The sequence below is a fragment of the Platalea leucorodia genome, assembly GCF_965183815.1.
Source record: "Platalea leucorodia genome assembly, chromosome: 3".
Classification (NCBI taxonomy): Eukaryota; Metazoa; Chordata; class Aves; order Pelecaniformes; family Threskiornithidae; genus Platalea; species Platalea leucorodia.
In genome coordinates, this window is record NC_138825.1 from 68,733,860 (window position 1) to 68,749,011 (window position 15,152).

Sequence of the window (15,152 nt, forward strand, 5' to 3'; positions counted from 1 at the left end):
TTGTTTTAAATGCCACTGAGCTATACATGAGGGAGAGGATGTGACTTTTGGGATGAGCTGTGATTGGAATATCTTACTTTCCCATGTAGCAATGCTTAGGACTTAAATGTAATTAAGTAAAAATACTCAGTACCAAAAATATCCAGAATGTCCCCCAATTCCTTTTTTTTTAAAAAACAGAAATATTTGTTTAAAAATAGTACACTGAGGAATTATTGGACTGGTATGGGCCTCCATTGTCCTGGGAAGAGACTTTTATCTTTGGTGTGTGGAGTGTATAGGGACCGACTATTCATAGCTTGTCCTGTAAAGGGCAATTCACCTTTGAATAGGCAGGTGTACAGCCATTACTAGATATTTATCAACGAACACAACAAAATGCTGCTCTAATCCTGATTTTGCCAACACTAGATGAAATTAGTATTGGGAATGAGTCTTTTTCAACTCCACTTTTTGTTTTACTGTGGCTGACCCATGGATCCCCTAAAACATGCTCATCTTGCTTAGAGAGTCAGCCTGGGTGAACCTTTGTTTAGATTTTGTAGTGTTGCGAAGTCATTACTGTGCAGATGGAGAAAATGTGCCCTTTAATTTAAAAGTTAACAGGTAAAAGTCCAGATCACTCATACTAGGCTGTCCTTAGCAGTCATTGGAAAAAACAGGCACTTTCAGGAGCCAAATTATTTTGCCCATCTTAGAATCCATCTTACAGTGTCACAGATCACCCTCCCCAGGTGCAGTATTAACCCCACCGTTAACATGACCCTTGCTTTGACAAAACCAACTAATTTTCAGCTGTTCAGCTTAAGTGCAGTGAATCCCATCATGCTCTTGCCAAGCCTACATAAGCTCAGTGGAGTCCCAGCTTGTCATTCCTTGTCTGAATTCTCAGATAGCAAAACCCTCTCTGTGAAAATTGCATCCACGTCAAATTCAGATTGTCCAGTGTGACAACAGAGCTTAACAAAATGCACAAGCAATTGTTCCAGAGACCTGGCAGTCCAGAATTTTTTGGGAAAAAGGGATATTACCACATGAATAAACACATTGATGTGGCACATATTTAGGCAAGTCTTAAGTGGCTACACAGGAGTTTCTGTGGGTTGTGAAGACCCTGATTTTATGTGCCACGATTCAAAACCTGTGCAAAGAAGTGGTGAAACTCCCACTGATTTCAAATGGCTTCCTTCATGACTGTACATCCACGTACATTTTAAAATGTAATGCAACTTACACATCTTTTATTTTAGTAGGGACTCTCTTTTTCTTTCTCTGTTTTGCCTGGGACAGCATAACTGGCTGTTGATGAATTTAGTGCATCTCAACTGCAGATCAACTGCAGAAACTTTTCTTTGTGAGAAATACTAAAGGGGCAACTTAGTTTAGACTCCAGAGCCCTCTGTGCTCCGCTGTTACGTGGATCCATACAGCATCAGAGCGTGTACATTAGGGTGGGTAACTCAATGAGTTTAAGTGAGTTAAATTAGTTTATTGCCTAATATTTTAAGTTTGTTAGTATTAAGTTACATTGTTTTCAGCTAAATTCTTGATGAACGGCTTGGGATTTTTAGCTGAGTGGTGGTTTTGGAAATCTGATGGATGCCTTGATAGGATTCCTTCCTCACACCATAGCCAACTGGAGACATTTTCAGACATGGTCTGGTTAATATGTTTGAAGCATTATGCGGACATAGAGCAATAAGGGGTGGAGTTCAAATTAACAACAGAGATTACATGAGTCTCAGTTCTCTAAGCTGTTCAAATAAAATCTGGATTTTTATATTCACATGTATGCAGTGCAGGATAGGGGCATTTATTTTACTTTATTTCCCAAAAATATATACACTTCCTCATTAAAACTACTCAACAACAAATCCTGTTCCCTTCTGTTCACCAGTCTGCATCTAGAATTCATCTCCTCATCTCAAAGACACTGCTTTCTCTCTTATTCTTGCCATACACTAAAAAAAAATCACAGCATAATACCTGTATTCTCCTTACAGCACAAACCATTAACTGACAAGCTACCTTGCCTCCAGGGGGTTGCGGTCTTGTGAATTTTGACTAAAATCGCCCCTCTTTCTTTCATAACAGTATCCTGCTTTCAGACTCTACAAGGTGACAATGCCTACACTCCACAGTGAAAAAGAAATAGGCTATTCTACATTCATCCCACCACATCTTCATGTCTAATGCTTGAATTTTTGCCTGTCAGGAACAGGAACTTTCTTTGGTCTGTGTTTGCACAGAACTGGATGCAGTTAACATTGGTTCTCTCCTTTGAACATCTAAATGCCACCAGCATGCAAATGAATCAATATATGAACAAGCAACAACTGAAATGTATTATTTATTTGTTTACAACAATACAACTGTGTAACCAATGTAGCCTGTCTATTGGCTTGCATAATACCCAGCTTTCTAAGATGTCTTCTTTGTTCGTAACTATGCACTTAGTCTTTTGGTGAGTTTTTTTAGTCTCTTCAAACTGATCAGAACATGTTCTCTGAAAGCACTTAAAACTGTCTGCTCTCTGGGGGGTTTAGTTGGGACTCAACAGAAAGTCACATGGTGAATGTTCTCTTCTTGGCAGAATTACTCATGCATGAGAACATGCAATTCCTTCCCCACAGATACTTTTGTATGCAATTCTGATATTTGTCTTTTGGACAGTAAAAGTCAATCATCTCACACATTTGTGGACAGCAATCCACAGGGAGTTGTGTTTGGCCAGAGCACATTTATTAAGGCAAAGAAATAATATTGATGGATAATTTGCAGTGTTTGAAGAGCTCTGCAAGTTATGCTTTTCCAGTACATCTATTTGCCATTAATGGTCATGGCTACAGGAAACATGTGACTCTCAACGTATGTCTGTCAGTGAAAAGTAGGAGCCAAGAAGATAAGTGTGGGAAGGTAAAAGTAACAGTGCACTGCACCGGGGGAACAAAACAAAAAGTGTGAGGGAAAGAAAGGAAGAAAAAACTGGAACTTAAAACCATATAGTCATGCAGACTAAAAAGAACTCACCATCATGGGATTAAAAGAGGAGAATTATGAAATAAATTACAGTGAGGTTTGCATGGGAATGAACTATAAAGGGAGCCTGTATGTGAAACACATGGGAATTACCACATCAGAACACACTGGGATCAACTAATTTAGTGCTAAAATGAGTAAAAAGAACCTTTTAGGTTAGTTGGGCTATCTGTATCCTCATTATTCCCATTTGTTTGCATGCATTCTGAAAATACTAGCACCTTCTCCCCGTAAAACTTAATTTTATAGCCAGTGAGGGAAAAAAAGATTTGTAATAGATCTCACCAGCTTTAATGACACAACAGCAGATGGAAACAAAAAAAACCCCTCTTCATCCATTTTATCTTGTTTTGCGTAGCTGTTCCAGAAACATGTCCTTGCTTCTGTGTGATAGCAGCGACCTAACTGACTAACATCCTGTCTCTGACCTCAACTTCTCGAGCAAAGTCATTGAGGCATCTGTGACGAGCATACCCCGTCATCATGTGGTCTTTGCCCTAACTCCCTCGGCCACAGATATCTATTCAACATGGAAACAGCAGAGGCTGACTGAGCTAACCCTCTCCTCATGGCCGCAGAGAAAAGATTAGCAGCACTGCTGGTAACTGCTGCATCTGCTGCTAGACTTTCAAAAGCCAATGCCGTGAAAGCTAAACTCCAAAGAAATGCCTGAGCGGCAATGGGGAGGCGTACAATACAAAAGAGCATTTTCAATATTTCTGAACAGTGAATACAAGCATATTTACTTTCCCCTCTCTTTCCCAAAGTGTTTTTGTTGTTACCTCCTTCTGCACGCACTGACTGGACACAGCTAGTCAGAAGAACAGAGCCTGGCTTGGTTTCTTGTGCAAGTATTCTATTGCTCAAAGGGAAAAAGAAGTTTCTCTCTGTGTAATAAGGGACAGTGGCAGTAGGGAAGATAAGTTGCCTGGAGATTAAGTTCGAAAGCTTCATTTCCCCATTCCAGTTCCAACAGAAGGAAAACTTTTAGCTTAATTCTCAGTTTCCTGTCTTGTCACCATAATCCATCCCTTAAAGCTATTTTAACCTAATGTTTTATGCGTGAATTTCCCCAGTTTTGTTAAGAATTATCTTTTTTTTTAAAAATTTTAAATTCGTCTTCCTGTGAAGGTGTATAAAAGTGAATGGAACAGACTTTTGTGGATACTGAGGAGTATGTAATGGTGGATTTCAGAACATTAAAAAAAAAAAATGGCTGTCAGACATAGACATACAAATCCCAAGGGCACGGGTAGAGCTGGAACACAGGTTCCATCTGCCTGCATTGGTTTTGAAGGAATTGTCTACTGAGTGTAAAACAGGCTAGAATACAGTCTGTGACTTGCTCAAAAGGAAGGAAAAAAAAACACCTTTATGCACATTGCAGAAAAAAAAAAAATCATAATGGTGAACGAATTCTTGTGGTGTGCAGTATTTTTCAAGTATGGTTTGGCTCAGATCCCATGAAATAAGAATTGACAGTAAAATACGTGAGTAGTTTCTTCTAAAGTATTTACTACCCAGGAACAGCAGGCACTTCTCAAAGAGAAATGTCTTGTCCAATCTGAAGAGATTGCCAAATTGCCATAAGCAAATACACAGCATCATTATCATCTCAAAAAAACCCAGTTTCTCAGTTCCAAAATTACAGTTCAGTCCTGTATTTTCAGCTCTGGCAAAATTAGCTCTGGTAGAAAAAAAAGGACTCTTCCCCCAGTTCCAGTGGGCTAATGAGAGGCTGTGTTTCAAGTTGTGCCATTGTGCAGGAGCAGAAGCAAGCACGGACATTTTGGACATAGATTCTAAGCATAAGGGAATCCTTAAATAGCTTGCCTTGGCTGCTCCCCTGAGGCAGATACACCTCTCTACCTCTTCAAGGCACTGCCTGCCACAAGGAGGAGGAGGTGACATCTACCTCATAGGTTCCCATAAATCAGTACATCTAGCGAGTTTGTGGGTGAGGGGGAGGCACCTGTAGCTCTCTGGTTCATAAGATCCTCCTTCTAACATTATTTCCCTTCTGATGAGGTATATCCCCAGGGAATAAGCCAACCTTCAAAAGGATTACAAGCTCCAAACCCCTTTAACATTTCTATAAGTAACCTGCAGCAACCCTAGCGGCTATTTAACAATGAAACAGTAAGTTACTACTTGGTACCAGCAGCTCATGCTGGCTCACAGATGTTCACACAGAGGCAGCTGCTCCACCTGTTCCACTCATCCTCAAAAGGGGTGAAACCTTGCTTTTGAGTTGGGAGGAAAGGTGGAAATAGAAGGGATGGGGAAATGGGAAGGATGGAGAAAATGGAAGGGAGGGGGAAAAGGAAATATTCCATCGACACTCCTGTGCCAACCAGAGTGACTGCAGCGGGGACAGAGCAAGTAACTTCCCTGCTGCAAGAAGGGGAGAAAAAGGAACAATGGAACAACAATCTCTACTGGGTGGAATTTTTATAAATTATTATTTCATAGACTTCTTAAGCATCTCCCATTCTTAACATGTGGGATGCCATTCACTAGGTGCCATGATGGGGAATAAGTCCAACAAGCTGGCTCGCATGGAGGGGCAGTTCTGCTGGCACTCTTGCTTACTGGGTAGAACCAAGTGGAGTTTCCCTTGGCTGCCACACAGTGCTGTGGTCTTTCTCCCATGCTGGGACTCCATCAGCCTGGTGCAGATGGTAGAATCAGGCCATGTTGTTCAGCCAGAGCTGGTAGAAAGAGTTCAGGGTGGGAGAGAGGCCACAGCGCTGCAACTGCAATAGTTATGGTCTTACCTGTAGGGAAGCATGAAATAGGAATCGGTTTGGAGGAATCCCATGGTTGAAGCATGAAACTTGGCTGCCTGATACCCAACAAACAACTCCCACCTTTACAATGGATCTCTTTGTTCTGAGCTCCACATGCAACCCCTCATCTTGGCAGCTCTTTCAGCAGAAGAGAGAGAGGATGTGCCTTCCCATCCAGCCCACCCTGTCCTCTCTAGATCACACAAAGCGCATTTTTTGAGCAGCGTTAGTACTTTATTTACTTCAGGCAAGGGCACAGCTCTCTCCAGCCCAAAGAACACCACATCAATGGGATCTTTGTTGAAGCCTGCAGTCGAGGCCTGGCAATTCAGATGTGAGTTATTAAACAAGCACAATACCAATCTCAAATTATGACGATGATAATGTTGTACCTTTTCCTTCCTTCTGACATCTCTTTCTTTGTACAATACATTTTCTGCTCTCGCTTGTAGCTGGGCAAGGATTGCCCCTTGCTGACGGATGCTGTACGATCTCTCTGACCCTTACTTCATTTCCTCTTTTGAAACCACATGTTTTTCCTTTCTTTGTGCAAGGGCTCCATGGACTCCACTCACTAGCTTCACAGTGCACTGCAATAAACATAGGACAAGCTGAGCCTGGCCAATATCTTTTTGTATACACGATAAATATGGTACATCAATTTTATTCTGCAGCAGCCAAAAGGTGGCAAAAATTAATGGAATTAATCAGGATTTTCAGCAGGGAATTGACAGAAATTGAACTGCTGAGGATATACTGCACAAAATAATGTCAAATAATTATGTCAGTTACTATTTTGTACCCTTTTGTAATTCCATTCATGAAACGAGGCAACACCACCACAATTGGTCTCAATGAAATCAGTTACTGGGGATTGTTCTGAGGTTGCTTTGGTTTTGTGGAGGTATAAATCCTTGTAGCTTCAGTGGAATTAAACTTTGGTCATGCCTATGTGAGAGGAAGGTGAAGTCACTGGGTCATGCTGCTGCAGCTGGTCTCAAAGGTATTGAATTTGGAAATCAATAGAGTTATAAAGGACCAACTGATATTGAAAGGCATTACATTAAGAATCAAGTATCTTTGGTGATCTGCTGCTTGGTATTCAACTTAAATAGTGAAAGAGCCATCATCTGTAGCATATTCAAGCTGTAAGTAGGCAAAGCAGAGGTGCATTTGGGTTGGGGGGGTGAAAGTTTTTCAGAAAAGTGTGGGTTACAGTTTATAAACTACAGTGATCTGAATGTGCATCCCATACTACTGGGAACTCAAAAGGTGTACAGCTGGACACTTGTCCAGACAGTGTAGACAAAAATGGGAGTAACCTTGGAAGCTTAACAACATGCTTTTAATAACTATCCTTCTTTTGTGCCATTTCCTCAGTATCCTTCTCTTGATAAAAGATAGTAAACATTTATATTTACTTTTTGTTCACATGTGTGCTTAAGACTATAAACCACTGCTGAAGAAGGAAAGAATTCCAGCCCCTCTATAAGGATGAATTTGTAAGTCAACATTTTTCCAGCTCCAGAATTTACTTCCAAATTTTTCAAAACCTAAAAATATAACTGACCGCAGGCAATCTCTGAGCCTTCCTCCAGTGAATTGTCATGTGGGTCATTTTGTTTTTCATATTACACTGGAGCTCTCCTGTTAAAATAACTGGCCTTCACGTGCACAAAAAGGTTCTGTTTTTCCTCCGCAGCTTTAAATGGCTTTCCTAGTTGAGACTGACTCATTGTTAAAGCAGCTAAGTCTACAGCACTTGGAAACAGCCATCAAGAAACAAAAATGATCCCTTGGATTTCTTTCATAGATGAAAGCCTTTGCTTGAAAACAAAACTGTAAAAAACATCACTACCACCTGAACTAATATATATTTGAGCAGGAAAATGCCAAACTACTGTACATTATTTTTATTCCTGCATTATTTCCCCTCCAAAACACGCAATGCCAGGGAGAGCTATGTGCATGATACTGTGGGGGAGGAGATTTCCATCATGGCCAGACTGCGCCTAAGTGCTCCCTGGTTGCTGGTGGCTGAAGAGGTTACCGCTTCCACCGCAGCTCGCAGCCCTCAGCCACCACAATTCACAGCCAGCGTACTAAAATAAGCTGAACCTTGCCGCAGCTTCGGCATGCCCATGGCAGGGGATGTCAGCTGCAGCATCCCGGAGGCAAATATATCACTCGTTCTGCTTTCAGCCAGAGAGGTGGCAGAGGGATGGAGCGGACAGTTAGGTGTGGTGACCTCCAAAATTGCTCCGGTGTGAATAATCGGAGCTTGTGAGTCAGAGGCTGGAGAGATACAAAAGCAGGTCTCTTCTCCGCAGCCAGTGAGTCACAGGACCAGTGTCGCCTATCTCATTCCTTGACTGACAGTGCCACACCATTTGGTGTTTTATTTTAATCCTCAAATTCTGGAGTCAGGTGATTATGCGCATATACCATTTTGGGTCTTTTGGGGCTTTGTGTTTTGTTTTTCCTTAATGTTTTAGTTTCTAGCCTTCACCTTTGTGAAGGTGAGCTTCAAAATGTTGATGCACGCATGCTTTGAAGGCTCAGGTAGCACAAGGGAGCTAAAGCAAAGCAGTTAGTATTTTAATCTTTCAACTACATGTGGGGTCTGGCTCAGGATTTTTGAACCTTTGATGTTAGCAGTGATGCATAACACTGTAACAGAGCAAGTAAGAGATGGATGTCATTCTACCTCAGGGCAGACCAAACAGGCCGTATTTCCTGAGGCAGAATTGCTCTTAGCGTCAAGGCTGTGTTTGTGGGGCACAACTGAGCTTGTGCCTCTTGTGAAATAGCAGACTTGGGAAATACCTTGAGTTTGTTGTGCTTGGGAATACATCTTGTGATGCAGAACATTTCCATTTTAAGTTGCACTTCCCTGGTGGTGTAGCTGATCTTGCAACTCATGCCCTCCTTAGATCCCTCATCCCCTGTGAGAAAACCAGGCGGGACATGCGGGACCGGACTTACCGATGCTAGTGCACTCCATCGTGTGATTGTTGGCTTCCAGCCCATCAGGGCACTTTTCAAGGCACTTTCCACTGTATAAGTAAAACCCACTTTTACACTTTGTGCAGAAGTTTCTGGTGAAGCAGGTATCACAGTCAGCTTTACATTCTGAAATGCAAACAGTAAACAGCAATGTTGTTGCTCTTTGCCATGAAACACCATGGGCTCTCTCACATATATGAGAATCACACAATTCTAGCAAAGTTAAGCAATCTTCAAAGGAAACAATTTATATTTAGATCTTCTTTGTGGCCTGTACACACAGTGAGGCCAACCGCAAGTGACCTTGGCATGAGTGAGGATTAAATAAGGATGGCCTGATGCTGAACGGCCTCACACTGCTTGTCTTCTTGCAGACCTATGCAAATGGAAGACAGAGCACAGCACATCAGAATAACAATATACTGCTTCTGCCCTACACTGACACAGCATAGGTACTAATTAACCCCACAGGGCACAGGTACTGGGCCAGTTCCACACCATCTATCTCCATTCATCCAGGAGAAATAAAAATATGCCAGAATTCAGAATCTGCTTAAGACTGTTTTGCATCAACATATTTTTCTTTTTTTAAATGACTCCCTGATGTTCAATCAGATGTCCTGTAGTATTTCATGTGTTCTCTATATGACTACCCAAATTAGCATCAGTGGTACATTTCCCAGTTCTCAGATATTTTTAAAAGAAATACATAAAAACTAGTGTATGGCACAGCTCATGTCTGAGATGCAAGGCCACACACTGCTAAGAAGTGAGCAAATACTTTACAGTGTAAAGTTACTCTGTAAGACTTTACTCTGGGGTCCGTTCATTAAATAACTTTTATTACCAGGTAAAAACTGGGAGGGTTGCTTGGCCGTCGCTCTTATGTTTTTATATCACCTGTGGGATTAAAAACAGTGAATTCAACAACAAAAAGAGGAGTGGAGAGGACATTGCGATCTTTTCCAGTTCATTTGTGCTTCAAAATACATAGTGGGGTCAAAATGTTGCCCAAGCGGTAAATAGAGTTGGGTTCTCTGTCTCCCATCTGGGAGGCAACATGAATCGGTAACTTCCCCCAAATCAGGCTGAAACCTGGCCAGCTGCTACAGGCATTTAGAGGACTACACTGAGTGTAAAACAAGCTATAAAGAGACCAGGGCAAACCGCATCTCCAAAGAATGCCACCTGCCATCTTCTCTCCTTGTCACAGGGGTCAGGCGGGTAAGGGCAGCGGCTTAAATGGCTCCAGCCACCGAGATTCGGCGTCCCTCGGCCCCCGCTCTTCGGAGCTGCCGCCGCTCCCTCTTGCTGCTGGAGGGCAATGCCTGGCACCCACCGGCACTTCCCTTTCGCATGGGGGTGTAGAGGAAGAGACCATCACCTGGGTCCTAGGCAGGTCGTTCATGCAGAGCCAGGATCCCTGACCTTTAGGCCGTTTTGTGATCTTTCACCTTAACTTCTTGCTTGGGTTAGTATTTACTGCACTACTATAAAAGAAGTGAACAAATAAAGGCACGGGCTGTCCGTCTGCTTCTCTGTTGACTTGACTCCTAAGGGGACACAGCATTCAAGAGAGAACAAACAAATCCATGTGATTCCCCTTTCCCCAGCACTTACTTGCACACTTATTAATGTCGGGGTACCGTGTCCCATAGTATCCGCTTGGACACGAGGAAAGACATACTCCGATCTGTTTCATGCCAATCCTCTCCAGAACAAAAAAGAGCCTGGGCTTACATGACAGGCATCCGTTGTAGTCAGAACATGTAGCACACCCTCCTTGGCAACCCTGGCTCACGTTAGGATGCACTGAGAAGAAAAGAATTAAAAAAAAAAAAAAAAAAACAAAAAAAACCAGAAAAACAAAACGGTGAGAGAACAAGATATTAGTCAAGGCTGTGAAATAATGGTTCTTCTGTACTTGGAAGCGTGGACCATCCACCTCTCTGACAGCTCTTAAAGATTGCTTCATTTTTTCTTGTGTCTCTTATGACCTGACATTTCATTTCAGTGATTATTTCATCTGCATAAAAATGAGAAGCCCAGCTGATGTGCTCACATCTTGCAGAAAAAGCTAACAGCAAATTATATTTGAAATAGATTTTATGGAACAGCAGCATCCTAGAGAAGAGTTATTTTTCTTTTAGTTATTTTCAGTGGCTTTTCTGCCTTGTATGCATTTGGCTCAGCAGATAAATACATGTTCACTTATCTTTGCTTTTCCTAGCTGGATGATTAAAAATCAACCCAGTGTATAATTTCCTTCATTGACTAAATGCCATTTGATTGAGTTCTGCTGTGCAGGAGTATGCCCCTGTAAGATCTGCTGCTAGTTTGCCTTAATAAAAAGACACAGGAGAGCCATCCTTCTCACCCTCCTTCTTTCCCTGGAATGTTCTCTCTGGCATGTTTTTAATCTCTGACAATTACAACCTGATGTTCAGACTTAACTGTGGGATTTACCCTGCTCCAGTCCCAGCATGGAGCATAGGTAGGATTATATTTGCCTTTCAATTGAATTGTTCTAATTCTTCAGACAAGGAAAGGAAAACTTATTACACTCACTGCTTAACACTATTCAGTTTTTCTTTAGGGGCTTGGGGCTAGCAGAAAAGAGGATGTTATTGCAGACTGTCTTTTCAGTAGCAGGCATTAATCAGTGTATTACTTCTCAGTGGTAGAGAATAATGTTTTGCATCTTCCTGTAATTTAGAAGTTGTTACCTACTTTTAATTCCTTCTTGGTTGCATTCTTAAATAGGTGTTGGATCTGAAAAATAATTAAGAATCAAATAGCTCCAGACCCTATGTCCCTTCTTTTTTGGCCTTGGCTTGTATGAAAAACCCAGGTATTTTTCTAAGTGTAAGCTTTCATCTCTCAACCTGAGACATCTGGTTATATTTCATATGTAAGAGAAACCCAGTCCTCATTTACGTTTGTAAATCCTATTTGTAAATACTATTGGCTTCCTGTTCTGCCTTCTTCTCAGGCCAGTGATAATTTTATAAATATGCACGTGCCATACTTTGCCTATTTTAGTGTTTTGATTTTATTTTTATCTGCAGACACTGCTAAATAGCTTGCATACACAATGAACTTGCTTTTGTCAGCTCCCTTCTGTGGATCCCTTGGAGGCAGACCAGAAGCCCATATGAATCCATGGTTTACAGGTTGAAAGCCACCACTCTCTGCTAGCTTAGGGGAGTTTGCCTGGTGGCAGGGAAGTTCACAAATACCTCTGTACTTTGTTCACTTATAGTTTTGGCAGAAGAGTCATGCCCCATGAATGGGAAAAGCATTCCTCTATGCTCTGAGGCTTCGATGACCAGTCCCGCAATCTGAGAAACTGCAAAGGGAGTTCAAGTTCACTTTTCCTCTTTCATTAATAGAATGAGGAATGAGGGTTGTTTCTTTCAGTAGGGCTGAACACATAGGAGAAGAACAAACTTTGGCCCTGCTGCAGACAAACAATTTCAATGAGAATATAAGAACCTCATTATCTGTGCCCCCTGAGGCACTCACTTTGTAGAACAACCTGGAGGAAAGTGTTTTTACCACCAGGACACACCACTACTATGAGAATAAACATCATTCTGCATAGTGAGAAACTGCAACCTCAATTCAGTTATCAGACTTGCTTTCACTTGACTCTCAAAATACTGACTACTCAATAAGTATAGCCTATTTTTTTCTGAGAAGATTCCAAAGATACAGAGTATATTGATTTTGAAATTAAGAGCCTAAAAAAATGGCTTTCTTTTCAAGGTTAAGTAAATGAAAATGTCCTTGTCTCTCTCTCCCCTGTCTTGTGGCTCTTGCATGAAGCTACTTTCAAAGGCGGACACAGTAACGTGATCTAAGAAGCTGACATTATTTAAAAACTATCCGTGACTCTCCTTCATTAAGTTTGACAGAGGGAAGAAAAAGCAGCTGAAGTACAAAATATTTGTCATCAAAGCTGCTGTATAAAATATGGATGATCACTTTTGATGGGAAACATATTATGTGTGAGCACCTGTGACACATCATTACGAACAGATTCTCTTGACAGAGAAAACATTATGTGCAACTGCTCTGAGGTCAAGCTGTGTGTGTGAGCCCTTGAGACAGGCAATACTTTATTACCAAAAGATGATAATTCTCTATAGCTAAGATCTGTTACATGGCCAATTTCCATTTCCCCTTTAATTCCAGAAGTATTAAGTATAAAATAAAGTGTACTCCTAGCCATCTTCATTATTTCCACCTCCTTTCATGCATCCCACATACATCTCATACAAATTACACGGCAAAAAGAGAAAGACTGTAATTCCAAATGGAGAATCATACTGTTAGTATTACGGAGCAAGGAAGAAGTTAAAATACGTAAGTCAGGCTCCATTTAAAGGTTGATTTCATGCCATGTTATAACTCAACGTGTGAAGCAAAACAAGCTCCTGTTCTTGGAAATGCATAGAACAAGATCTTGTTGAAAAGTCAGAATTGACATTTTAAATGAAGAAAGACTTTTTTTTTTCCTCTTAAAAGCTGTTAAAGGGATCCTTTTTTGATTGTCTCCTATTGTGCCTGGCATTTCTTTGAGCCCTGTATCTGTGTAATAAAACTGTCTCTCATCATTGTGCTTGCTCTGAATGCTAGGTAGACCCTTATTCTGGCTCAGGCAAGAAGCAAAGCAGGGACAACCGAGTGCTCCAGAAATTGGTACTGTTTGAAAGCACAGCACTGGGCTTTGTCATTGAACCTGGGAGAAAACAAATGGTAGAGGAAAAATATTTGTGGCTAGGAAATGAGATGGCATGTTTGAAATAAGGCATCTCCAAGCTCCAGCTGAAGATCTCATTCCCGTTACCTCTCAGCCTCCTCCCTCTCTGGTTCAGATCCAGGTGCTTGCCTGATCCCTGCGATGTAGGGGCCAGTCCCTCCCCTCCTGAGGAGGCCAAGTGGGATCGAAGGGCTTCCAGAAGGAAATGGGGCAAACTCAGGCTCTGAAACATCTTTCTGCCACAGGGAGGAAGCTTATCACTGCTGGGTACAGAACTGACCCTTACTATTCCTCTCTCATTTCAATAAGGTGTTAGTGCCTGCAGATCTCAAGCACTTCAGCAACTACACACCATAACCATGAGGAAGCAAACAGAAGTTTTACCCCTTTTTTTCCCCATATCAGACACTGTGAGCTCAGAGTTTAAGTGATGTGCTGCAACAAGCTGGGAACATAAACCCCATCTGGTGAAATCTGGCCACGGTACACCTGGTGTAGGCATTGCTAAAAATTTCTATACTTACGTCAGCAGCAGAAATGGGTAAGTAATGCATAGCCACTTTAAGTAACACTTTGAAGTCTACATGTGACAAAGCACTAGGAGAGTGCAGACCGCTCCTGTTTGTTAGCCACAAGTTTTAGATGTGATAAGTGGGACAGAGAGAGGTCCAGTCTCTTGGCAGAGGGGCAGGTGCTGTGACCTCATGGGTTAGGCACTGGCTGCAGAACCAGGAGGTCTGGGCTTTAGCATTGCGAATAGGTCAAGAAATGCTCTCGCTTGTAACCACTTGGTCTTTGGTGCAACCTGCTCCATCATAAAGACAAATAAAATTAAATATAAAAAATTCTCCACAACCTTCAGAACTGACTTTGATGAGGATGAAGTATTCTATTCATGGGCTGTTAGGAGCAGTGTCTATCATTAGAGGTGATCCTACCAGCCATGCAGCAGTCTGCCCTCTTGTATTTGAACACTCTTTGAGCAGAGTGAAATCCTAGGCTCTCAAGGATGGAAAATACAGCACAGCAATGGGCAAAGCAAGTGGTGGGAGCACAGAGACCCATAGACAAGTTCTTCCCCATCTCTTACACAAACATCAGCCAGGCCTGCTGATTTGTCAGGTACAAAGTACGTATGTGTAGGCTCGTGACTGGCTTTAGGTCCAGAATCCATCCCTCCGTTTTTCTTTTTATAAAACCTAAGTACTGGAGATCAGAGAAGACACTAAGTTAATCTTGATTCTCTTCCTCTGCCTAGCTTTAAGTCCTTTTTGGCTTGGAGGCTTTTTTTGTGCAAGCTCTTTGTCCAGATATTAGTTTTAAGCCTCATTAGCAAATGAAATCACTGGGGATTTTCCTTTCTCAGAATATTTTCCAGAGCCCTGCTCTGGAAACAATGAGTTGTGGTCTCTCTGCTAAAAATAGAAAGTTAGGGACAAGGAGCTGAATTTGAATCTGAACTTTCAATAATGAAACGATAGGAGATTTTGATGGCATGCAGCAAATAAATTCTAAAACCTTTGCAATGAATTTTTTCTATCAATCAGTTGTAC

At 41.7% G+C, this 15,152-nt stretch overlaps 1 protein-coding gene across 1 annotated transcript in view; it reads right to left on the reverse strand.

The window, feature by feature from the left end:
* The window catches only part of RSPO3 (R-spondin 3), a gene marked incomplete at its 5' end in the record, with an annotated part of 61,383 nt that overhangs the window by 16,063 nt on the left and 30,168 nt on the right, over positions 1-15,152 (reverse strand). Inside the window, 3 exons of the mRNA XM_082307403.1 lie at positions 6,221-6,418; positions 8,814-8,960; positions 10,455-10,646. Of these exons, the coding sequence (XP_082163529.1) occupies positions 6,221-6,418; positions 8,814-8,960; positions 10,455-10,646 (537 nt within the window). The remainder of the gene's footprint in view (positions 1-6,220; positions 6,419-8,813; positions 8,961-10,454; positions 10,647-15,152) is intronic.